This window comes from Nelumbo lutea, chromosome 1 (assembly GCF_056320005.1).
Source record: "Nelumbo lutea isolate HS-2025 chromosome 1, American lotus-T2T, whole genome shotgun sequence".
NCBI lineage: Eukaryota > Viridiplantae > Streptophyta > Magnoliopsida > Proteales > Nelumbonaceae > Nelumbo > Nelumbo lutea.
Window position 1 is genome coordinate 7,824,940 of NC_142684.1, and position 26,164 is coordinate 7,851,103.

Below are 26,164 nucleotides of genomic sequence, written 5' to 3' on the forward strand. Positions count from 1 at the left end.
CGTCTTCACCATTCCATGAAAAATCCGGTTAACTGTCGTTTCGATTTCAATTTGATATTTTTAAAAAACTGAATGTACGGCTTTGGTTTTGACTAACCAATATAGAAAATGATATGTATACATATTATATATTATATATTTTTTATACATTATAAATTAATAAATATGTATTATATATAAATATATATATTTATAATATATAATATATTATTTATTAATTAAAATATATTATTTTATATATATTTCTGATTTTAATTATATCTTTATATATTTTATAATATATTATAAATATAAAAAACCAAAAAACAAACGAACCAAATCGATGGTTAAATGAATCGGTCAATCAGTTAACTCATTGGCTTTGGTTTGGTTTTCTAGAACCATTGGTACCAGTTAACTCAATTAACCAAATCGTGAACACCCCTACATTGCTCAAGTCAAAATCAATCTAGGAAATTGTAGGTGGATCACACTTAATATTCCCACTCCTTCACATATGATCAAGAATAAAACAAGAATAATTATTTATTTAATAATTAATTGATATAAATATTAAGAGGTTTTTATAGTTTAGTCCACCACAGAAATCTAACCCCCACCATAGTGGGTTGATAAGAAATTCACGGGTAGGATGCGATTTAGAGTGGGGAGAACGGGCTAATAGGAGGGCTGTAATTTCAGATTTCTGAGGTGGATTGCAATCCACCCATCCTATCCCATGGGGAGGGAGGCTACTTATTCACTTTTTTTTTTTCTCTCAAATAATTATTTTTGTTTAATAATTAATTAATAAAATATTAATTATAGATGGGTCCCACTTGTTCACCTCTATCTCTCTCTCTCCTTCGTCTCTACTACTACCACTGACCCTTCGAGAGCCACGGACCAATCTCAATCATCAATGTTCTTCAATCAAGAGACGCAGTAGTAGCAGCTTCAAACCCTAATCGAGGTGCTCGTGACTCGTGAGAGGTGGACGTACGTGATATTTTGGCAATCATCTGTTGACATTTCTTGCTCCGAAGGGCGATGGGTACTACATACAAGGGCGAAGAAGAAGAAGATAAGATAGTATAAAGAGGAAGGTGACAGTTTCTCCAATGGAGCAAGAGCACTAGAAAAAGGTACTTAGGAGCTCAATTCATTGATTTCTGGCGCCCCACCCCCCTTCTACCATCAGCCAATTGATTTAATTCCAATAATCTTGAGAATGGTCCCTGTCTACGCAACACAAACGGATTAGGGCAACAATGAGGCCATACAACAGCACAACCTAGAAGAAGGAAAGAGAGAGATGAACAAGTGAGAATTTTAAGTGGGATTCACTTATAATTAATAATTTATTAATTGTCAAATAAAATAATTATTTGAGGGAGAGATATGAATAAGTGGGCCTGCCTGTGAATAAATGGCTGGAATCCACCTATAATTAATATTTTTATTAATTATTTATTAAATAAAAATAATTATTTTTGTTTTATCCTTGGTCACATGTAACTAAATCGTGGAACCCACCTATAATTAATATTTTGACGACCAGTGCCTCATCAGTGAGGCTTATTATTTTATTATTTTTCTAATAGAACCGTGAACGACGTCTCTAACATCATTCATTTTGGCCTTTTCTCAATAGTTCAGGTTGAAAATGATATTTTTTGAAGTTTAAGGTCAAAATTGGCCTTTTTCCCAAAGTTCATGGGTCACCAGAGCCAAAAATCCATTTAAAAAAGACCCTTTATTACTACGAAGCCATTGATAATTACTGCCTTGAACCTGCACTTGTGATAATGATCCCTCTGAACTTTCACTTTGTCATAAATACCCGCTCTGACTGGTCAATTTGATGATGGATTACTAGTACCCACCTAAATATTCCTTATTTTATTTTCTTCATCATTTTCTCTTAAACCTTAATTGACTCTAAACTACATCCATTTTCTTTAAGGGGGCGGTCTTTTTTTGGATTTTGAGAAGGAAGAAAGTCCGTCAAAGTTTATCCAGGAAAGTGATATCCATCTCCTAGATGGGTGAATAACTTTTCCACATAGGGGAAAAGTTTCCAACACTTAAATGGGACAAAAAATACATTTTTTATTAATGAATTTTTATGACTAAAATAGTCATTACCTTATTTACCTAGAAAATAAAAGAATATAAGTAAATGCATTTACCTGGGTAAGTAATTAATCAAAAAGTGAACATGGCCTAAATGAAACCAGCTAAAATAATAAGAATCAATTCACACATATATAGAAAAGCAAGCTAGTTTCCCTAAATTCTTGTTTCATTTCAATATCTCACTAATATGAATGTCTCTCTTCATTTTAAAATATAAAAAATATCTGCTCCTTTCTCCAATAAGTCAAGGAAAACCAAACAAAACCTTAAATTTATATCTATCATAAAGAAACTTCTATCATTTCATCTAAATATTGAGTCTAACCAGAAATCTACAAGGATCTATTAAAGCAACCGAGAGGATTATTTTTATATTATATTTAAAAAACTAATAGATTCATAGGTCATTTAAATAAGTAAGAAAAAGATAGTTCAAGGATTTAAGAAATTTTAAAGAACTGAATGAGAATCATATTCAAACTCTAATAAAAGGGAATATTTGTTACAAATTGAAAGCTTAGGGGTCTTTGTTGCAAATGAAAATTCAGGGAGATGATTGTCACCGATCCTATAATACAAGGGGCTCTTTATAATTTACCCTTAAAAAAAGGGTTTCTTTGTTTTGAAATCACTTTGTCCTTTTGGTCTCATATGGGTGAGATATACATATTGTCCATGATATAAGAGACACCCAATGACTAAGTGGCCTGCAGGTGTCGTTGATTGTGCCCCAGTTGAGCCGGACGAAGTGGCCTGCAGGTGCTCTTATGCATCAGGAAAAAGGAAATCTCAGCCCTAGTTCGTGGCTCTTGGTTGTAGTTATTCTCTAGCATATATAGAACTTTGTTTTCTAATCAAATAAAAGTTTATCCTTCCATGTGAAATTATTCTTCAACCCAACTGCCCCACCTTTCTTTCCACATGGTTTGTTCTTTGCGTGAAACTGTAAAATACTGGTTGAGAACATTAATTGTTTACATGTGTGATATCTTCATCCTCATTTCCCAAAAATATGGAAAGAGTTGGGAGCTACATGCCTCACATGTGAATTAATGGCTTCTGTCCTGTCGTCCCCACTTGAAACTGACAATGAATATTATTCATTATTCATTCACTCAGCTAGCTACAGCTTTGAATATATGGAAGGGTTACTTTCAATGAAGAATTTCCCGGTCGGAAGCTTATCAGGTGGGAGAAGGACAAGCCTGGTGGCAACTCCGGCGGCCTCCTCGGCCGTGCGAGATCCCTTGTTACGAGTCATGGACGTCCTAGTGAATCCCGGACAGAAGCAGTTTACGCTCATACCTCTCCCCTCATGGCGCTTTGCCTGAAGCCTAGAATAAGCATTCAAAGCAAGCTTGGACACAGAGTAGTCAGTCCAGTTTACAGGCCAGCCTTGGTCTTCCCATTTCCCACTTCTCACATCTTTGAGGAACTGTCTCACCATGGACTCCACGCGTTCCTCTGAAAGCCCTTCTTCATCTTGCAGAAGCTCTCGTACTTGAGGGTTTCTTACCTTCTACAAGGAACCAACAAAAGCGTAAGTACTGCTAATTACTGGGCTGTAGTGTAGAGATATATATTCTCAACAGTAAGGCCAGGGCTTCATCCATCACTTACATTTAATAAACCCAGTCGTGAGCTAACGTTCAGTATCCGGCTTATGGAAGCTGATCGATGGAACAATGGTAGAAGAGCCTCTGTCAGCAGCTTTGGCCCATAGAAGTTGGTCTTGATTACTGTTTCAGCATGCTCCACTGAGTTCTCACCGACCCTATTGAATGATACTGCCGCATTGTTTACCTGTGTGGATATATATGTGTTTCTTTTTTAATTAACCAGAGTTCTGTTTCTTTTTTAATTAACCAGAGTTCTGTTCTACTGCTAATATTACAAATCTCGGTCCTGATTACTGTTTCAGCATGCTCTCTCAAAGAAGGAATCTGATCTTTATGGTCAGAAACCCCACAGAAAACTTGGGAAGGGTTTTAATTTTGATTCAATTAGCTTCTTTTACTGAACCGGTTGGAAGAAACTACAGCGGAAAACCTTTTTTTTTTGGCTCAACGATAACATTTTAGGCCTGCTTTCCAGATTATTCATCACCAACATAACTTTAATTGGCTGTCAATATAGGGTCCACCTGTAAGAGCTATCGTACAGTGGCTTCTGGCTTTACAAGGCCGGCCCCATTGAAAAACCCAGAATGCCCAAACAGACTATTATCATATATTCAACCAAAAAAAAGGCTTTCCGGTGAAGCTTCTTCTAGTAACTTGCTCAAAACGTCTCAGTGAAAGCAGCTCAATGAAAACTGAAGGCCTCCCAAATGGGCCTTGAGCATTCAAAGTTAGCTAAACAAGGAAATATGCTTATTTAGGAGTTTCAACTCTATATCTTCGGTCCAGCTTTGCTGTCTGTTAAACAAACTTGTTATTTACTTGAATTGTTCAAAATTAAACAAGAGAATGAAAAAAAGTGCAGCCACCCTTTTGAGTTTTTCCACGTTTCAGTACTTAATCCCTCCCCCATCCCCATCCCCACCCCTCCTGTGTTTCAAAGGATTGCTAGTGATCAGAGACACAAAGTCAGAACCAAGAACAAAGGAGAACAGAAGAACCAAAGCTACCAGACGAAGACTACTCATCTATCACCCCTTGCAATTAGCTGTGGGCATATTTTCATCAGGCTGTTAATTTGGTTTAAAAAGAGAGAAAGCTTAAGCTTCTCTTCTCCTCCAAGACATGTTACCATTCCCCAATTAGCTAAAATGAATAGATGGGCTTGTGAAGACAAGATTCACTTGTGCAGAGAGCATTCTACTTACGAGAATATCCAGTCCTCCACACTCTTCTTTCAACCATGAAACGAAGATATCGATTGAAGCAGAATCTGATATATCCAGTTGACAGAATAGCACATCAAGTCCTTGAGCTCTGAGTGAGTGGACTGCTTGTTGACCCCTAGATACATCTCTTGATGTCAGGATCACAGTTAATCCTAGCTCTGCAAGCTGCTTAACAATTGCAAAACCAATCCCCTTGTTTGCTCCGGTGACAATAGCAATAGTATCCTCGGACCACCATCTGCAAGCTCCAAATTATTTCATGTCACATAGCAGAAGTTGGATACATAGAGGAGAACTCATTGTTAGAGAGAGAGAGAGAGAGAGAGAGGTCACCTGATTGTGGAGAGACAAGGAGAGCAACTTGACCTAGTTGAGGAGAGGGAAGAAACTTCAAGTTCCTTTGTATCCATTGCAGAGAAATGATAGAAACTTGCCAAGAGAAGACAGCACAAAATTAACCATGGTCCATAAATCTATATCTATATTTTATAGAGAGAGCCAAGAGTCCAATCACCTCAATGCTGGCCTCCTTAGCCCCTCATTTCTCACACATGGGTTATTTAATTTTAAATTAAATTATATATTATATACAAGAATTCAAAACAAAATTCTATTGGGTTTTAATCCCCTCTAATAAAAGAATACCATTCTTCCATCAAACCCTACCTAATTTTTTCAACCCCTTCTGGCTCTTCTAATTAACAAAGTAGGGGTTTAAATTAAATGAATTTTCTGTTTAACCAAAATATAAGACAATTGTTTTGGCCACATTAATTAAATTAAAGGTGTTCATGCAAAGTCAGCAGAAAACAGTTGTCAAAACAGTGTTGGCCCTCTTCAACAATATTCATTATAGCATAAATTTTATATTAAATGTTTTTTTTTTTTAATTCCTTTGACACGAGGAGGGATGGGGAAATGAGGGGCCAATCAAGGTTTTTTTTTTTGTGTTTTTTTAAGGATAAATTAGAGAGTGCCACCTTAATTATACTATAGGGTAGTGACACTTAAACCTGAACTTTCATTTGTGACAGACACCGGACTCTCGACCAAGCATGCATGAATACAACAATCAACAGATAGAAAGAAAGAGAATATATAGTTATATTATTATTATTATGGACCACCATGTTTGCAGCTCTTGGTATGGCCAGATAAAAGGCAAACACTTAAACCCTACCACGTCCATAGTGCTAACTCTAAGGGACCATTTGGGTTTGAATATAATTTGGCATGTCAATAGATGGTGATACTGTGTGATCCGGGCACTCTTAGTTGGTAGAAATTTGGCTCCTAGTTGGGGATGGACAGTGCCTTAAACGAAGAGGAAGGTGAAGAATTCCTAGGGAGTTCACCCGGCGGGAACACTATGATTCTTAAGTTAGAACTCTGAGAGAACTAAAGAATACAAAGAGAGAGCTAAGAGTGAGATGGCACAAGTTCAGTACCTTGGCTCCTTGAGGGTCGAGGTCTTTTTATATTAGGGATCTCTCAAATCAGGCGTAACCGCCTCTGCCACAGCCGTTACTACCAGAGTCGAGATGGTAGATGTGGGCAGCCGTTGCAGGGTACTGACCTGTCAGGCGTGCCACATATGGCAGAAGTGGCAGGCACGATGTCGCCTGACAAGAGATGTGGGCGCAACCACCAGATTTGGTAGGTACTATTGTCAGGCAGATCTTTCCTGTAGGTTGTCGAGCTACTTTGCACCGAGCTACCTTACGCCGGGGTGGTGGGGGTACGCCGAGGTGCTTATGCTTGAGGTGAACCTTAGGTAAGTATGGATAGGAGTGTTAATGGTGCTGACTCGAAGTGTTTCCACTTCAGGATACCTAGTTGCAAGTCGGGGTGTTCCCCTCTCAGCAAGGAAGAGCTCGGGACTCCTTGCTTGGAGGGAGCTAAGGGCGCTCCACCCTTAGAGAGAATTCGGGTAAGCTGGGTGTTACTTACCGACGAGTTGCCACATCCACCGAGTTGCTCGACCGAGCTCCGGCGAGTTCGTTATGTCGAGTTATGGCCAGGCCGTCACGCTAAGTTGTCACTTATGCCAGGTCATGTTCATGTGTCCCCGAGCTACGAGGTCAGGCCAAATCACCCCCCATCAATTGCCCCCGACTCCCCGTGCTGGGGGTTCTGATCCAGTGTGGGGAGTCTGCGGTGTGTCGGGTGGATTTGGCTCGGAGCTCATGTCTTTTTATCAGGCAGCTCATTAGTTAGACCAGTTCACAGTTCGGCTCAATCAAGAGCAACCCGGGTCACGTACAGTCTACGTGCGGACATCATGCGATCTGTGGACTCCGCAGACGTTAAAAAATGTGCTAAATCGATTTTGCCTCGGGGGTCGCGTAGCCAGTTTTCTTGAGAGCCATCATATCGTCTTGATCTTGATCGTTGACGCCCGAGCATAGTGGCTATAAATAGTGGGGGTCCTGGTCGTTTTTCCCTCGCCATAAGCTCTCAGCATTCATCTAGAACTCGCGTATAGGGTCTCTAGCTCGAGTCAATTCTCCCCAGTTCGGTTGCTTTTCCTTGGTGAGTCCCCTTAGCTTTTCTTTCAGTTTCCTTATTTCTTCTAGTTCGTTTCTTTCTATTACCATGTCTAGTGTCGATAGTCAACTGGATGAGCCCGAGGTGGGTACCTCGGCTCAGAGTGGTCCAACTGAAGTCCAGTCTTCTCATGAGGCACGGAAGGCCTCGGGTAACCTGGCATCCACCTCTCACCAAGGTCGGATGCCAGATAAGTTCGGTCCTTCCATCATGACCCTGGAGAGACTCTGGTACCTTATCCGGTGGTACAATCTCCCCAAGGAATACACTTACAGCTTTCCCGTGGGTAACTTCCCTTGGGAGCACGGTCCTGACGAGATCGTGATCTTTAGGGAGCAGCTCATAGCCGGGCTCCGCCTTCCTCTTCATCCTCTCATCGTAGAGGTCATAAAACATTTCAACATTGCCCTAGACCAGCTCCACCCAAACTCCACTCGTAACGTGATCGGGACCATCTCCCTCTGCTTTGACTACGCCCTCCCCCTAGACTTAGATATTTTTTGCTCAATCTTGTCAATAAAGAAGAGCGCTTCAAGCGTTCTCCCCGAGCACAGGCGGGCCTACTACTTGTCCCCCTGCCCGGGCTTCAAGTTACTACACAAGCTTCCCAGCAAAGTCCCGGCTTGGAAGCAGGACTACTTTGTAGTCCGGAACACCGCGGGGTGGCCCTTCCCCACTCATTGGAGGGCGACTATTCAGGACCCCAGCGTCATACTAGACAAGAAGACAAGGGAAACGCTCCAGTCATGGGCTGAGCTCGGGTTTAATTACAAGGATTATATCACCGAGAGCAAGCTCATACAAGCCGACTTGAGCCTGCGTAGGTTGTCTTACTTAGTACCTTGCTTAAATAGCTAGTACTTTCGAGTTTACTAAGGTTGAGCTATGTTGCAGGACCCATGGAAGAAGAGAAGCTTAAGGGGGAGAGGCTTTTTCGCCAAATGAAAGGTAGAAAGAAGTGAATTGCCAAGAGAGCTCGGGTCCAGTCTCCACAGGTCCCCACCTCTGAGCCCGAGGCCCCGTAGGCCCCTACTTCCAAGCCCGAGCTTCCTGATGCCCCTCTGATCATTGACTTGGAGGAGAACTTGGCACCTCGAGAGCCTGAGACGGCGGCAAAGCCCTTTCCTAAAGCAGTTGTGGAGCCCGAGGTCGCCACCGTGGCCACTGATGCAGTTGCTGAAGCCTCCACCAAGCCCGTTCGCGCAGTTGAGACGACAATTTCTAGCTCGGGGAGTCAAGAGGGAGCCCAGAGCATTTTGATCCCACGGTGCATCCTTCGAAGAGTAAGAGGGTTGTCTACGCCGAAGAGGTCTCCGACTGAGCCGACCTCATTCCTGCTCAGCTCGGAGCCCGGGCTGCCACCCACTCAATGGTGGTAAGTTCTATCACTTCAAAGAGTCCCCCTCTCTTCTCTTTTTTTTAGCCACTACCTCTCTGTTGCTAATCGACCTTCTCTTGTTAGGTGAACTTCGTCATGCACACCCTGACCCTTCAGTCTAAAAGGTACCTGAAAAGGGCTCCTATCGAAGACTCAGCTCGTGCAGCCCACTCCGATCTGATGGCAGCTCGCTATCAAATCCATCGGCTGGAGAGCGATGCTACAGCCCAGAAGAACTTCATAGGGGAACTGCTGGCGGAGAAGGAAGGGTTGGCGCGCGAGAGGGGCGGGCTGAGGAGCGAAGTGAACGTCCTCCGGGCAGACAAGGAGGCCTTAGAGCTCGAGGTGAAAGGCCTTAAGGAGGATAATGGGGTCCTGAAGCACGAGGTGGAGTTTAACAGACAAGTTTGAGGAGAAAACTGAGATCTTCAACCAGGCCATAGAGGAGACCAAGGTTAAAGCCGCCCTAGACTATGTCAGATCGGACAAGTTTGACGTCATGCTGACGAAGGCCTATCGTAAGGGCTTCAAGCTTAGTAGGTGGTTGATAAGGTACACACCCCAATCTCGACACGAGCGCCATCACCACTTCGTGGATCACGGACGAGATAGCCCGCCAGGCCATAGAGGACCTGGATTCTAAAGAGGAGAGCAGCGATGAAGAGGCAGATGCCACCGACCTGGCAGAAGCTCCTGAGGAGGTCCCGAGTAAAAATGATGAGTCCCCTTAATAGTTTGTGTAGCCCTTGTACCTTGAGCATGTGAGCTCAGTTTTAGTTTCTTTTTTTTTTTGTTTTTTACCGAGTTTGTTGTATGGAACTCTCAATCAATGAATTTTGCTTTTTTGCTAAGTACTACGCACTTTATACTTTTGCCAGAGTGACTGCTTTATCCGAACTATTGAGTGTCCGAAGTAGGGTTTTTCATCTATCGCCTCCCCGAACTATCTCCCAGTACATGTTAGGGGTGGTTTTTATAACGTACACCGAGGTGAGTGACATAGTAAGGCATATGCCCGAACTGTCCTCCAGTACTTGACTTGGTGGTTGTCCCTAGCGGGTCCAACCCGTTGTATGCCGAGGTGGACTAAGCGCCATAGGGTCCATACCCGAGCTACTTGCGTCCTTGGCATACTATGCTCTGTAATGCCGAGGCCTTTGGTTAGCTCGGCGTTTTATCCCTTTGGCTGGGGGGAGTGACTTTAGTCACTCCCTCCTAGAGTCTACCCATGCCGAAGAGGCGAGTGGGTCTTATAGGGCCGAGGTCATCGTTAGCTCGGAATTTTGGCCCTTAGGCTCTGGAAGTGACTACGGTCCACCCCCTATTGGAGTTTCCCCATGCCGAAGAGGCAACTGCGTCTTATAGTGTCGAGGTCATCGTTAGCTCGGCATTTTGGCTCTTGGGCTTAGAGAGCGACTTGTAGTTCTCTTAGCTCGGCGATCATGGGTAATATTGCCTTAAGTTGACAATGTTCCATGCCCGAGGTACTTGGTTCCCTTCTAGGGTTTCAAGCTCGTATGTACCTTCCCCGAGCACCCGCTTTAGTCGGTAGGGTCCTTCCCAACTAGGGCCGAGCTTACCAATGCTGGGCTCAGGCACCATAACTTTACGAAGAACCAGGTCTCCGACGCGGAAGTTTCGCTTTTTTACCTTGGCATTATAATACCGAGCTACTCTTTGCTGGTAGGCCGCGGTTCTGATATATGCAAGGTCCCACAACTCGTCAAGTAGGTCGAGGTTGGTGCATAGCTCGTCTTCATTTGCCTTGTCATCATATGCTTCTAGTCGTAGCGTGGGGACCTCGATCTCGGCTGGGATGACTGCTTCAGTGTCATAAGTAAGATTAAAGGGAGTCTCGCCTGTTGCGGTCTTTACTGCGGCCCGATAAGCCCATAATACGCTTGACAGTTCGTCTGCCCATAGTTCCTTAGCTCGGTCTAGGCGTGCCTTTAGTCCGCGGAGGATAGATCTATTCGTGACTTCCGCTTGACCGTTTGCTTGAGGGTGTGGCACCGTGGTGAAGTTCTGTTGAATTCCCATGTTTGGCACTAGTTCTAGAATTTGATGTCCTCGAACTGCTTACCGTTGTTAGAGATCAATGCCCAAGGTAGTCCGAAAATGCACACTATGCTCTTCTAGAAGAAGTTCTGCACATTTCGAGCTGTGATTGTTGTGAGGGGTTCAGCCTCAACCCACTCAGTGAAATAATCGACTGCCACCACTAGGAACCTTCTTTGCCCTGTTGCTGGTGGGAATGGCCCAAGTATGTCGATCCCCCACTGTGTGAATGGCCACGGGCTAGTGAGGTACTTTAGGTCGATGGCAGGCTGGTGGTGGATGTTGGCGTGCTTCTGACACTTGCCGCATCTTTTGATGAGCTCGATCGGGTTTGCTTTCATCGTTGACCAGTAGTACCCTTGTCGCAGTGCTTTCTAGGCGAGGGCCCTGCCCCCCAAGTGTCCGCCACACAGGCCCTCATGAGTATCGCGGAGGACGAGCTCGGCCTCAGAGGGTCGCAAGCAGCGCAGATAGGGGAGCGCGTAGGATCTTCGGTATAACCGTTCGTCTGTCATGATGTATTTGGCTGCCTGACGCTCTACCCTTCTGGCGGCATTACGATCTGCAAGGAGGGTTCCGTGTAGCAGGAAGCTCGTGAACGGATCGATCCAGCTCGGCTCTGCTTGAACGACGGGAGCAACCTCCTCTACCCCCCCCCCCCCCCCCGAGAATGCTAGGCCGAGGTAAATTCTCTATATACATGGTTCTCATGGTGTTATCACTAGTACTGGCTAACCGGGATAGGGCATCGGCCTCAGCGTTATCTGATCTTGGGATTCGTTGGATGAAGTGTGACTGGACGTTGAGCAGAGCCCCTCTTACTTTGGCTAAGTAAGCTATCATGGTTGGTTCGCGAGCTTCGTACTCACCCGTAACCTAGTTGACCACGAGCTAAGAATCACTGCAGATGACAGTGTGCTTGGCTTTCACCTCGTTTGCTAGATTTAGCCCGGCTAGTAATGCCTCGTACTCTGCTTCATTGTTGGATGCTGCGAACTCGAAGCGTAGTGCATACTCCAGTTTCACACCGCTTGGCCCATACAGAACGAACCCAGCTCCGCTGCCCCACTGGTTTGATGAGCCATCTACGTGAAGGATCCAGGGCTCCTCATCCCAGTTCGCGCTTGGTCTAACTAGGAGAGATGGCACACTAGTTGCTACTTCACGGTGCCCGAGCTCAACCGGCCTGGGAACCTCGGGCTCGCCCGAGCTAGGGGACTCGTGTTTGGCTGACCTGGGGACTTCAGAGCTAAAGGTGCATTCTACGACAAAATCTGTTAAGGCTTGGGCCTTGATAGCAGTTCATGGCCTGTACTGGAGCTCGTACTCGTTGAGCTCAATGACCCAGTTCGTCAACCTTTCGGAGACCTCGGGCTTGAGCAGGACTTGCCTTAGGGGTTTGTTGGTAAGGACGATGATGGTGTGAGCTTGGAAGTACGGACGGAGCTTCTGAGCTGCAATGACTAGTGCATAGGCTAGCTTTTCTATCTTTGGGTACCTCGTCTCTGCTCCTTGCAACACTTTACTAACATAGTAGATGAGACGTTGGACCCGATCTATTTCTCTTATTAGTACCGAGCTGAACACCTCGTCACTTGCCGAGAGGTACAACTCTAAAACATCACCCACTTCGGGTCGGGTTAAGACTGGGATGCTGGCGAGGTATCTCTTGAGCTCGTCGAGCGCAAGCTGGCACTCTTCAGTCCATTCGAAGCCTTTGATTTTTATTGCCTTAAAGAAAGGCAGGCAACGGCCTGCCGACTTGGACATGAAATGGCTCAGAGCAGCTAAATGACCGTTCAACTTCTAAACCTCCTTCAATTTTCGGGGTGGTTTCATTTCTAGGATAGCCTTAATTTTGTCCGGGTTAGCCTCAATGTCGCGCCGGTTAACGTTGTCCCCTAGGAATTTACCCAAGGTGGCACCGAAGACACACTTATTCGGGTTCAATTTTATATTAAACTTACGCAGAATTTCAAAAATTGAATGCAAATCTTGTATTAAATCATGTGAAAATTGGGTTTTGATGACCATATCGTCCACATAACATTCTATCTTCCTACCAATTAATGGCTCAAATAATTTATTTACAAATCTCTGAAAGGTTGCCCCAGCATTTTTCAACCCAAAGGGCATGACCTTGTAATAGTACAGGCCGAGCTCGGTTATGAAGACAGTATTTTCTTTGTCAGTTGGGTCCATCCTAATCTGGTTGTAGCCCGAATAGCCATCTAAGAAACTCAGCAACTCATGCCCTGAGGTCGCATCCACTAGACGGTCGATCCTGGGTAGTGGGAACCAATCCTTCGGGCAAGCTCGGTTCAGGTTGATATAATCGACGCACATGTGCCACTTAACATTAGCCTTTTTTACCAGAACGGGGTTGGCCACCCAGCTCGGGTAATGGACCTCCCTGATAAATTCAGCTGCGAGGAGCTTCCCGACCTCCTCGTCGACTGCCCTCCATCGCTTTGGGGCTAAGTTGCGTTTCTTCTATCTAACGGGCCTAACTACAGGATCAATATTCAGCTTGTGAGTTATGATGCTAGGGTCTATGCTGGGCATCTCTGTCGTGGACCATGCAAAAACATCTAAATTTTTAAGTAAGAAACTTACTAGTTGGGATCGTAGAGGCACCTAAATAGAAGCGCCGATCTGAAGTGCCCGAGCTGGATCTTCTGTCGATGTCGGGATGAAGACAGTCTCTTCTATGGGTGCAGCTCGCTCCTCGTACTGCTCCGTAGGTCGCTCCAGGTTGAGGTCGTCGGCCACCTTGGCTTTCCCTTTGAGGGCGGCGACGTAGCACTTGTAAGACTCAAGCTGGTCACCTGGCGCTATCCCGATTCTGAAGTCCATGGGGAATTTCATTGCCAAATAATAACTGGAGACCACAACATGTAGGGCATGGGTGATCGACCGACCTACTATGGCATTGTACGAGGAGGGGGTTACAACCACTAAGAAGTCGTGGTTGAGCCTCACTATGCTAGGCCGGGTGCCGACTTCCACAGGTACTGTAATCCTTCCCAGGGGCCTGACTTCCTCTCCGCTGAAGCCTACAAAGGGAGTATTTGCGGGCTTCAGGTCGCTTTTTTTGAGCTGGAGCTGGTTGAATGCTGATTTGAAAAAGATATCCGCCAAACTGCCTAGGTCAACGAGGGTGTGCCTGACTTCAAAATCATTAATCTTTATCTTTATGATGAGCGTGTCATCATGGGGGTAGTGGACCCCGCGTGGGTCATCCTCTGTGAAGAAGATCGGGTTTTTGGTCCTTGGCCGCTTCGGGGGATTCTGCTCTTCCCTAGCGGCCTCGCGAGCTTAGGCCCGAGCTGCTGCCGAAGTGCAGCCCGCAACAATTGAACCTCCAACAATCACGTGGATAGTCCCCTGAACTGGTCTCTCTTCCAAGGGCTGCCTCTGCGGTTGCTCTACCTGCCTGCTGGGTTCGGGAGCATATCTACTATGCTCTCCCTACCGACATGCTTTATTATTATTATTATTATTTTGTACAAAATTTCTCAAGTATCCGCGACGGATGAACTCCTCTATCTCGTCGCGAAGGTTTTTACAGTTTTTGGTACTATGACCGTGGTCTTTATGGAAATTACAATACAAATTTTTATTCCTTACATTAGGGTTTGCCTTCAACCGAGGTGGCCACTTCACATACAGGGCGTCCTTGATGGCCATAAGGATCTAGGCCCGCTTCGTGTTCAGGGGCGTCCTGGCCTAGCCTTGCCCTCCGAGCTTGGTCCTTCTTCTTCTTATTATCGCCCTGAGTTGAGGGCTCTATCTCCCTTTTTCTTTTCTCAAGGGCCTGTTCACCTTTCTGGTTGATCTCCTCCTCCGTCCCTATAAACTAGTCTGGGAGTTTGAGGAACTCGGTCACAGTCTTGGATTGATTAACAACCACATGCCACTTGAATTATTTATGGGTGATGCCGCTTGGCCGCAGTGTGCCGAACTGCGGGGTCCAGGTCAGGTATTTGCAAACAAGCATCATTGAACCACTTGATATAGCTTCGGATGGACTCTCCTTCCTTCTGGACTATGCCAAGGAGGCTCTCTTGAGTTCTTGGGCATCTCTTGTTGGTGACAAAATGGGAGACGATGACTTGCACAAACTGCACCCAGCTTCTTATCGATCCAGGCACAAGGTTTTTGTACCATGTGCGGGCTACCCCTTTGAAGGTGGTGGAGAAAGCTACGCACATACAGGATTCACTGGCCCTTGCCAGGTGCATCTGGGGCTGGAAGGCATCCACATGGTTGTTTGGGTCGAAGGATCCATCATACTTATCCAGTGGGGGAAGCTTGAAGTCGTTCGGCATAGGAACAACAAGAAGTTCTGGCGACAGAGGAGAAGGAATTGAAAGAAGTGGAGTAACTTTTACATCGCCCGAGCTTACCTCTTCCTTACCCTGGAGCTCGGGCAGATCGTGAGTAGGAGCTCGGCGAGCTCAGCGGCGCCTCCGCTGCTTCCTTGCTAGCTCGGCATTGGTGCTGCTGGCTTCGGTATTACCAAACTCGATGGGCCCAAGGAGGGGCTCAGACTACTATTGGTAGCTGCAAACTGAGGGGCCTTGCCTCAAGTCTATGACCAGCACCTCGAACTGGTTTTCAACAAGTGGGAGCTCGAACTACAAATGCTGAGGCGACGCCGACCTAACTGGTTGGGAGACCCTCGACCTGATTGCAGGCTACGAGGCAAGGGTAGCTGGTCTCTCTTTCCCACCGCGAGACAATGCCGAGGTCTCTCCCCAGCGAGAAGGAAGTTTGTTCCAGTGGCGGGGTTTGGTTTGCTGCGCGGTCGGATGCCGAGGAGGGAGTGACTGCTAGGCTTGAGGCAGTGGGGGAAACTGCTGTTGATACTGATACTGGGAAACTTGGTGCAGCACTTGTTGCTGATAAAGTTGAAGTTGCTAGAACTGTTGTATTTGAGCTTGCATAGCTTGCATGCATTGCATCAGGTCCTCAAGCTGGCTTTGGTTGGCCACCGAAGGGATGATGGAGGGTTCAACGAAGGTTGTTCCGATCGTGGAAGGAAGTGGAATGTTCACGGGTGCCACTGTCTGAGGCACATTCAGACTGGGAACTCCGTCCGGAGAAAGGGGGACAGTGAACTGTCCAATGCAGACAGTGGAAAGCTAGAGTTGTTCCTCAGAGGCATTTTGGTTTGCACCTCGTACGACATTGCTGGAAGAAGCCATGGATGCTAAGTTCTGAGAGTTGCAGAGATTGGAGGAAGGCTTTTTGAAGCGATTCCCATAGACGGCGCCAAATGATGCTACGCGATCCGAGCACTCCTAGCTAGCGGAAACCTGGCTCCTAGCTGGGGATGGACGGTGCCTAAGACGAAGAGGAAGGTGGAGAATTCCTGGGGAGCTCACCCGGCGAGAACACTCCGATGCTTAAGTTAGAACTCTAAGAGAACTGAAGAATACAAAGAGAGAGCTAAGAGTGAGATGGCGCAAGTTCAGTACCTTGGCTCCTCGAGGGTCGGGGACTTTTTATATTGGGGATCTCTCAAATCAGGCATAACAGCCTCTGCCACAGCCGTTACTACCAGAGCCGAGGTGACAGATGCGGGCAACCGTTGTAGGGTACGAACCTGTCAGGCGTGCCACATCTGGCAAAAGTGGCAGGCACGACGCCGCCTGACAAGAGACGTGGGCGCAGACTCTAGATTCGGCAGGTACCATTGTCAGGCAGATCTTTCTTGCAGGTTGTTGAGCTACTTTGCACCGAGCTGCCTTGGTCCGAGCTACCTTACGCCGGGGTGCTGGGGGTACACCGAGGTGCTTATGCTTGAGGCGAACCTTTGGTAAGTATGGACAGGAGTGTAATGGTGCTGACTCGAAGTGTTTTTTGGGATACCTAGCTGCAGGTCGGGGTGTTCCCTTCTCAGGAAGGAAGAGCTCGGGACTCCTTGCTTGGAGGGAGTTCGGGGCGCTCCACCCTTAGAGAGAATTCGGGTAAGCTGGATGTTACTTCCCGACGAGTTGCCACATCCACCGAGTTGCCCGGCCGGGCTTCAACGAGTTTGTTATGTTGAGTTATGGCCAGGCCGTCACGCTGAGTTGTTACTTATATAGATCATGTCCACGTGTCCCCATACTACAAGATCAGACCAAATCAACCCCCATCGGATGGTATGACTGCATAGAAGGAAAACATACGTTAACCCTACCATCTCCATGGCCTATTAATGTTAGTGCAAAAGGCTATGGACGGTTTGATAACAGTTGAAGTGGCTGAACTGAATGATTTATTGGTTTCTCTTTTATTTAATTAATAAGCTTTTAATTAAGAAATTATGCCGAAGCTAAAGTTTTTTATTCCAATACTTTATATCCACTTAAAGACCAAGTAATAATTAATTATTTAGATGGGCAGCAGTAATTCATTCAGTTCAGCCACCTCATTCATTATCAAATGGTCAATGGGCTTTCAATAAAAGAACGGCCACCAAGTGAGGATGGATATTCATTCCATTCGTTCAAAATGAAAAATAACAACACAATAGAAAAAATGTGGAATCTCACCCACATGCAGTTTGCTATGCTTTTTAAGCCAGAATGCATCGCATATTTGGCGAGATAATGAGCACAGTTGCTTAAGCCAAATGCTGAAATTTCATTGAATAATGCTAACATAATAATGGTGAACAAACAAGATACCAACAACTTATACCAGAAAAACCAACAAGAATGGTGAACGGTTTATCCACGTCCTGAGCTTTAGGCTCATGATAAAGTTAGTTTTCTCAAGTAAGTGATTCCATCTTCTAGATGGGTAAGTAACCATTCCACTTACAAGAAAAAAAAAATTTACAAGATATAATAAGACAAGTTTATCCATTTTAACATTGGCTTTTTATGGGTAAAAAATCATTATATAATTTATTTGGAAATCAAAAGAACATGGATAAGTGAACTTATCTGGGTAAATGTTATTTCTAAGCATTAGGGGTGAACATCATATGAACCCTCTACAAAACGATGCCACAACATCAAATCATGCCAACAACAATAAACAAATGCCTTCAACAAAGAACATACCTCGGCCAGTAAGAGGAAACACTTCTACATAGACCACAACCGCCCCCTTTGGTACTAGGAAGTAGGAACAGAAACCCCACCAGCTACCACATAGACGATTTTGTTTACCATATCAGCATGTGCAGCCAATGAACATTTGAAATGTAGGGAGTAGGGTTGTTCATGGGTCGGGTTGGGTCGATTTACTGAGATTTTTCCAATCGACTCGACCTATTCGGCTTACCTGAAATTGAAACCGAAACCGACCCTATGTTAAGCAAAACCGATCTGGTCGGTTTGAGTCGGGTTGGGTCGATTTACTGAGATTTTTCCAACCAACTCAACCTGGTCGGGTTACCTGAAATTGAAACCGAAACCGACCCTGCATTAAGCAAAACCGACCTGGTCGGTTTGAGTCGGGTTGGGTCGGTTTGGATCGGTTTAAGCTCTAAATTCAACCTTGGTAATAAATTGGTAGATTGGGTGTCAGAGAAGTAGCTAGCAACATCATCTAACAAGGAAATCACATAAATTAAGAGAAAACAGGCCAATAACTTTGTGAAGCAGGAGCACCCCCCAATCAAGTTATCAAGAAAATAGAAAGTCAAATTATATTAGAGAAAGAAGACTGAAATTTGTATATTTCAAGAAACCTTCTAATCTAAGTAAAAAAGGACACCTAATTCTAATTGTAATTGGTTGCTTATTTGGTGTAAAAGACCATAGAAACTAGGATCATTTGATTCTTTTCTTTAAACTTTTCCAAAAAATTCCATGTCTAATTGTCTTACAATACTTGCCATTAATGTCATTCCTAACTAAAAGACTAGAAATTAAGTTAGGTTGTAACTAAGATAGAGACAACTCGGGTTGGGTCGGTCCGGGTTGGTCGGTTTGGGTCTTCTTATGAACAGCCCTAGTAGGGAGAGGAGAACAGGCCCATGTTTTCATGTATGGCCATCAGTGAGTGCAGGTAGATCGTAGAGGTGTAAAATGGACCATGTCGAGCCGGCCGTCCTAGGCCATGCTGCCCTCCCCTGGGATAACTTGAGGGGTTGGCCCAGCACAGCCCACGGCCCAAGCCCGTGTAGGCCCATGTTGTGTCGTGCCGTGCCATGGGCCAGGTCGAGCCATGGGCCAGGGGTCGGGCCAAAGCTATATTTAAAAAAAATTTGAAAAAACTTAAAATTTTAATTTTATATAAATTTTGATATATGCAATTGCTTATATATACAATAATTAAATAAATTAGTATAATAAAATTGAAAACAATTGTTTATTTTATTAATATATTATATACTATATTATTATATAATTATAATTTATACTATATTATATATATTATACATAAATATATAAATAATATATATGGGTCGTGTAGGCATGCGGGCCACAAGTGGCACGACCCACTCGGTCGTGCCATGCCGGCCCGGCCCGCAAACCTAAAACCCTAGGCCCAGCACGACCCACACGATCGTGCTAGGCCTAGCACGGCCTGCACGCCGTTGTACCGGGTCGTGCTAGGCCGGTCCAAAGTTGGATTAGGCCGTGTTGAGCGGCAGGCGGCACAACCCAATTTACACCTATAGGTGGATGCCAATGGTTTTAGGGAATGTGCAGAGTTTTTGTGGGGAGGAGATCCTATATCCATAGTAAGTGGGCTGGTTGGGGAGCCCAATGTGGAACCTGTCATTCATGAGTAGCGGGCAAGGAGTTCAGTTTTGCTTCTATTATAAGATGGGAAATGGCCTTATTGACCTCTTCACGGGTCGGGCTGGGCATTGCCTCTTTATCAATAGAAAATGTCCAGGCCCGAGCCTAAAGTCTGATCTGCATATAAAATGTTTTATTTTTTGTGTAATTTAATAAATTAAAATCATATTTTCTGAATAATAAATCAACATTTGATAATAACTTTATAAATAAATACATATTATATATATATATATATATATTTATTATATACAAATAATGTATATTTCTATTATATGTAATAGTATCGAATTGGGTTCGGGCCTAGGCCAGACATTTTTAAAAAAGCTTGAACCCATGGGTCTAAAATTTTGTTCAAACCTGAAAAATATTGAGTCAAACCAAGCCGGCCAGTCAACTACCCGGCCCATGAACAGGTCTAATCGACAACTTTATTGGTTTTGTTTCTGAAAATAAAAAACAACTGCCATTCTTGCAAAAGTAATATAATTTTGTTGACATGGATTTGCCAACAAAACCAAACAAAAAAATCTAAGTTGGTAAGCTGATGAGGCTTTGGATTTTATTAAGTTCCAATTCTAGGAAAGTCAGCAGAACAGTTATGCCTAAGAAAGAGAACAAACAAGCCGTGTACCAAACAATATAGTTAATTTCAATATTTTAGCCAGTGGGCTTAAACAAACATCTCTTTGTGAATGCATGTTTGGCATCCACTGGATTGAAGTGGTTCTACAGTCATACTTGAAAAGCTGATAAGTGCTTTACATAACCAATTCCACTCTCTCTCCCCTATTTTTCAAAATTCATTATTTATTTGTTGGTCTAATGAAAATGGGTTGCTGACTGTTTCAATAAACAAACACCAAACTATTGCCGACATATTTAATCAGTTTAACTAAAAAATCATGATGCAGAAGTTTTAAGAATAATTTCATCAAAGTATTGAATGTTAAGATGCTTTTCCATGTGTCTAAATTCATTATTTCATTCAAGCTTTTCCGATACCATCCACCAACATTTTATCACCTAACACCCAAATTCTTAATCAGTCTTGACTCTTGGGCTACCAAAAGACCGTGTGAAATGAAGCAAAATGAAGTTTTAATAAGACGTACCATCCAAGTTGATCCGCGCAGTGACACCTACACCTTCAACGTAGGTCCAATAGTCAAATATTCGTTCATGCTTATCATAGGATATTAACAGGTAATGGGTCGGTAACCCAATTTGACATCATCTACAGTGGCTATTTAGAAGTCAAGTTACTAACTGGATAACTGCTAAGATGTCGACTGGAACGATTTGTTGGATGCTAAAATTTTCTATTCCCTATATTCGAATAGCAAGACTTTTGGGCTCTGGTCAATGTTGGATGGAAGCCCCCATTTAGGCTGGATATGGTTTATGTCATCCATATTTATTGAATGCCCATCAAGCATTAGATAACCACCCTCCATATAATATGATGTGGTTTATGGGGAGCAGTTGCGTAAGAGTTATCTGGGATAAATGTTATCATCTGCCCAAATTTAAATTTGAATTTGATCTGGTTAAGCGGGAATCTAAAGTTTAAAGTATTCGAAATGTAAAGTTAGACAATTTTAGGAGGCATATCAGGATATGATTTGAATACACGTGGATAAATGAAAAATCAAATAAATCATAAAATCACATCAATGAAACTATATATAAGTCTTGAATGAGTCATGTGTGTGTGTGAAAAATCTAATAAATCATAAAATCACGTCAATGAAACTATATATAAGTCTTGAATGAGGCGTGTGTGTATACACAGCTGAGGTCAATTCTGGCCTTGGCAGTTTTCGGGTCGGTTCCAGGGTTTATTCATGGAACTTGTTCTTTCTTTACCATCCTCTTCAAGAAAAAAAAATGAAACATGTAGTTTAAAAGTTATATTATTTTTAATATGTAGAATATTACAATATATTAATGTTTAGTTGAAATTTTATCATTATGATTTAAATTTTATAAATATTACCTTTTACACTATTTATTATACGCATACAAACATTAAAATGAAAATCAAGTGAGACCATGGATTTTGTAACTATGAATGCTTAATAGGGGTGAGCATAATTCGGTTAAACCGAAAAACCAAACCAAATTAGCAAATAAGCCATTAACGTATTAGACACGATCACGAAAAGTCAAAAAGTCCAAAACAGGAAAATCGAAAATAGAAAGAAGACTCTTCGTCTTCCACACTGCGACACTTCCAGAATCCAGAGTCCAGACTTCCATTCCAGACTTTCCAGTTCCACTATTCGTCTCATCGTCTATTCCAAACCCCAGAGCAAGAGCAGACCAGAGAGGCAGAGATCAAGAATCCTCCAAGTCCCAAATTCCCAGTCCGACAGCTCCAGCCTCCAGGCACTCTGCACTCAGGCAAACTTCCGACTACCGCAGACTTGGAGTCTAAGACTCAGTTCGTGCTGCCGTCGACCGTCGTTCTTCTTCTTCAGTCTTCACTGCCAGTTATAGCCTCAAAGGCTTACAACAGCCAACAGGTATTTATTAACTTCTTCTCTTTTTATAGAACACAAAAGACTTGACTTAATTTCGGTTTTAATCAAAATAACCGAAAAAAAAAATCGATTAGGTTTTACCAGTTCCTATATATTTTGGTTTTGGTTTTGGTTTGATTTGCCATTTTATTAAATCGGTTTTAAAAATTTTAGTTTTTTTGTTCGATTCCAACGCTGGGTTCCCCTAGACCTTTGAAATAAACCCCAAAATGGCAAACCAAAAAAACCAATCAAGGCCAGTTCATTGGGTTCCCCTAGACCTTGAAACCGACCTAGGTGGAGTCGGTTCCAAGAATTTGGAACCAGACCCTACCCTGCAACAGATTGAGTAGGGTCAGTTCAAAGCTGATTCGAGGTTGATTCTGAGTAGAACCTATCCATTTGTTAGTTTTGTGGAAAAACTAATAAATCTTCATTTTTTTTTTTGCAACTTCTGCCCAGACGAGTTTACCGCCAAAAATCTTTCTTTCGGATAGTTCTTTGTTATTTCATTTTTGTAGATTTAGAGTGCCTGGGTTGTATAAAAAGTTATCGCAAGGTGCAAGGTTTGAACGTGCAAGAAAGCTTCTAGACAGTGTTAAGAACCTTCTTTCACTCTTCTATACCATTTTTTCTTCACTGATACACCCGATATGCCTTTATACATACAAGAAGGAATGATATGATGTATTTTCATGTGTTCCACATATTTTAAACTCAATGGAACGATATGTCCCACAATACACTTCGACATGTGAAATTTTAAACCTTGCATAATTCAAATTCAGCCCCTTTACAAATTATAATTGGATCAATTATGGATCCATCGCTGGGATTCAATTTTATCCATATATGCGTTTATATCTACATAAAATCTATATTATATTATTGATAAAGTTAGTTTAGTTCAATTCATTTTGTTCATAATATACAATATCAAAGTCATTTTTAGTTTAATTTATTGATGACATTCAATATTTAAATACAATCCGAGTTCAATCTGGATGGATAATATTCAATTCAAATCCGAATATTAACAAATCAGATATGGATCTAGGTAAGTGGGATATCCCACCGGTGTCTGCTGATCCATTTGCAACCCAATGCACGGATGCAATGTGGGTTAAAAAAATCCAATCAGACATTCTGTCTGCTGAAAAATCTGAAGAAGGCTTGATTCTTTCTACCCATGCAAAACACACGAGATTTGAAGAAGAAAAAAAAGGCAGGATCAGAGCATCCCATATAAATAGTTGAGACTATAGCTAAGAGTACAATCAAAAGGTAGGTAGAAGAGAAATGGTAGGTTGAAATTGCTTATTTGCTATCCAGATTCCTAAAAAACATTATTTATTTCTAAAACAGCCTCCAAAGCACATGCTATTCTTGTAGCAGGTAAAGGAACAATCGACTCACCAAACAAAACAAACTTAAGAATGTATAAAGGAAAATCCCATTTTCTCTAATACAGGAACTAGCTTGGACAAGTTACTTCTTATGGCTCTGGCTGCATTTTCTCGCATTCTTCTCTTATTGATTGGAAAAGAACAGAGGATAGATACCGCTCGCCGAAACTTGGAAATACAACCTGCAGTTCCAAATCCAAGAAAAAAAAATTGAAGGATTAACACAAATAGGTTAGGTACTCAACTAAAAAATGATTGGATATTAAATGGTCTCCTTGTTTTGGTTACTGCAAAATCCACAGTTCACACTGTTTGACTAAGGATGAAATTGGCAATACAACTTTTAATTTGATTTGATTTATTTATTTATTTTTGCTAGAAGCTTTTGATTTTATAATGGAGAAAATGTAGAGAGAGAAAGAGAGTCTCTTATCTCTCACCAAGCGATTCCCCACACCCAAAATAGAGATTCTCTGCCCAACCCTTGTTTGGCTAAAGTATCATCCAAGGAATTAGCACAATGTTTAATCTGAATGAAAGAGATTTCCATCTCTCTTGTCAACCATCTAAATTTCATTTTTTTCATTGCTATATATCCATAGCTTTGACTTCTTTCTTTGTAACCAGCTCACTACCAATTTTGAATCTCTCAACAACAAATTTCCCAATGTTCAGATCTTTCTCACTTTGAACACATTCCATCAAAGCCAATATTTCTACTCCAAGGGAATTGCCCTCCCCAGCTGGTCCTGAGTATAGAGCAATTATCTTACCCTCCTCATCTCTAAAATACAACACCAATACTTGATAATCATGGGTTTCCCATACTGCTTCCATCAAAATTAAGTTTAATGGTCCCCCTTTCCGGTGGAGACCAATGGTAATTTGAGACGGACTTAGTTGAGCAAGATTCAGCCACTTCCTTCCACTTTCTAAGAAAGTCATCCATTGACACATTTAAAACTAAATCCAAAGATTTCAACCAATGTACCGCTCTAATTGTAGTTGTTTCCATGATGTCTTCCTCGCTTCTCTCCTCTAGAAAAATTCTAGAATTCCTTTCTTCCCAAATTGTCCAAGTTTTGCTGCTCTTAAAGATCTCCACATAGTCGTCCCCTCATCCTTGGCCATACAAAAAAATGGAGCAAATAGGCTTTGAACATCCACCAAAGGGTTCCACCTACACCCAAACAAGGAGAAGGACCATTCCTAAATAAGAGCAGTAAAAGAACAAAAGACAAGTGATAGCAGCTCTCACCATTAGCGTTGCATAAAGTACACCAATTGGGGGACAAACACCAACTTGGTCATTTTCTTTTAAGTAAATCACAAATATTAATCTTTTCATGGACTACTTCCAACAAAAAGCACCAATGCTAGGAGAAATAGGCTTACACCATACCTCCTTAATTGGAAAAGAAGGCAAAGAGATAAAGGAAGATCGGGACAAGGCTTAGAAGAAGAAACCACAAGAAAAAGAGTCTGAAGGGGTCTTAGTCCAAATTCTGTTATCTGACTTAGAGGGATCAAGAAAGACTTCCTCCAACAGTTGTAGTGTAAGTACATTCTGGAGTTCAGAGTCTCTTATACCCCTTCGAAAGCCCAAATCCCAATTGAAGCCATTACTTGAGTTTGAAGGAACCAAAAATTTAGAGATGGCTTCATTTTTAGAATAAGTGCAAAAGAAGTGATGGATACTGCTCCTTCAATGAGGAAGACCCCAATCATACATGTTTAATTAATTGCTTTCCAAGGAGAAGCTTGACTTGTCCTAGCTGAAGCTCCAGCATCCCAGTTGTTGTCAAAGAGCCCATGAATACTCACTATCACCTTCACCACCAACTTGTCCCTGTCTTGTGGCATTCTCCATGGTCATTTCCCCAAGAGAGCTGAATTCCTCCTCTACATATTACCTATTTCAAAACCCCTTACACCTTTTCCTCTACTCACCACCTCCTAGCTGATCCTATGATCCCTCTTCACTTCATCTGGTTCCTATAAAAAATCTCACATCATCTTCTCTATGATTTATCAAAAGCAATATGCATATGTGTTTGTATATGCATATATGTATACATAGGTGAGCTGGGCTCAGGTTAGAATAAGATAGGGTTGGGTTCAAGCTACCTAAAGGCTAGGCCCGAGCCTGGCCCACAAAATAAAAATGCCCAAACTTTTCGCCTTTTGGGCCCAGGCCTAGCTTGAGGACCAGAAAGCCAAGCCCACAACCCATGTAAAATTGTGGGTTGGTTCAATCCGGGCTCAAATTGGGCCTGCCAAAGTTGCACCCCTACCTTGTTCAATCCTCGACTTTCCTCTATTCTAAAACCCTTCCTCAATTTCTCGCTCATTCAATACCCCCACACCTTAAGAATTTTCAAATGTTTAGGCTGGGCCAAGGCTTATCTTATTAATTTTCTTTTCATTGGGCCTCAACTTTTCCCACATTAGTCCTCTTAACTTTTGAAATTTCAAAGTGGTCCCTATGCTACCCCAACCCTTCACCTTCATCTTCAGCCTCCTGAAGTGAC

The 26,164-nt window shown here is 43.0% G+C and overlaps 2 protein-coding genes across 2 annotated transcripts in view; both read right to left on the reverse strand.

Moving 5' to 3' along the window:
- Positions 1 to 3,043: 3,043 nt before the first annotated feature.
- Positions 3,044 to 5,653, reverse strand: LOC148873394 (short-chain dehydrogenase/reductase 2-like). The gene is made up of 4 exons (XM_088986819.1): positions 5,300 to 5,653; positions 4,946 to 5,204; positions 3,739 to 3,921; positions 3,044 to 3,637 (listed from the first exon to the last, which is right to left on the reverse strand). Exons 1-4 carry the CDS (start codon positions 5,374 to 5,376, stop codon positions 3,242 to 3,244), a joined length of 915 nt encoding a protein of 304 aa, XP_088842945.1. The 5' UTR covers positions 5,377 to 5,653; the 3' UTR covers positions 3,044 to 3,241.
- Positions 5,654 to 23,512: 17,859 nt separating this feature from the next.
- LOC148873395 (cysteine synthase-like) overlaps positions 23,513 to 26,164 on the reverse strand; it is a 41,242-nt gene continuing 38,590 nt past the window's right edge. Inside the window, exon 10 of the mRNA XM_088966202.1 lies at positions 23,513 to 23,815. Coding sequence (XP_088822328.1) covers positions 23,723 to 23,815 — 93 coding nt within the window. The 3' untranslated portion in view covers positions 23,513 to 23,722. The remainder of the gene's footprint in view (positions 23,816 to 26,164) is intronic.

Excerpts from the sequence above, each read along its gene's own strand:
- LOC148873394 (XM_088986819.1), bottom strand. The coding sequence starts at position 5,376 with ATGGATACAAAGGAACTTGAAGTTTCTTCCCTCTCCTCAACTAGGTCA. Across the intron at positions 3,922-4,945 it reads GTGGAGGACTGGATATTCTC|GTAAACAATGCGGCAGTATC; the intron begins GTAAGTAGAATG and ends ATATCCACACAG. Across the intron at positions 3,638-3,738 it reads CACGACTGGGTTTATTAAAT|AAGGTAAGAAACCCTCAAGT; the intron begins GTAAGTGATGGA and ends GGTTCCTTGTAG.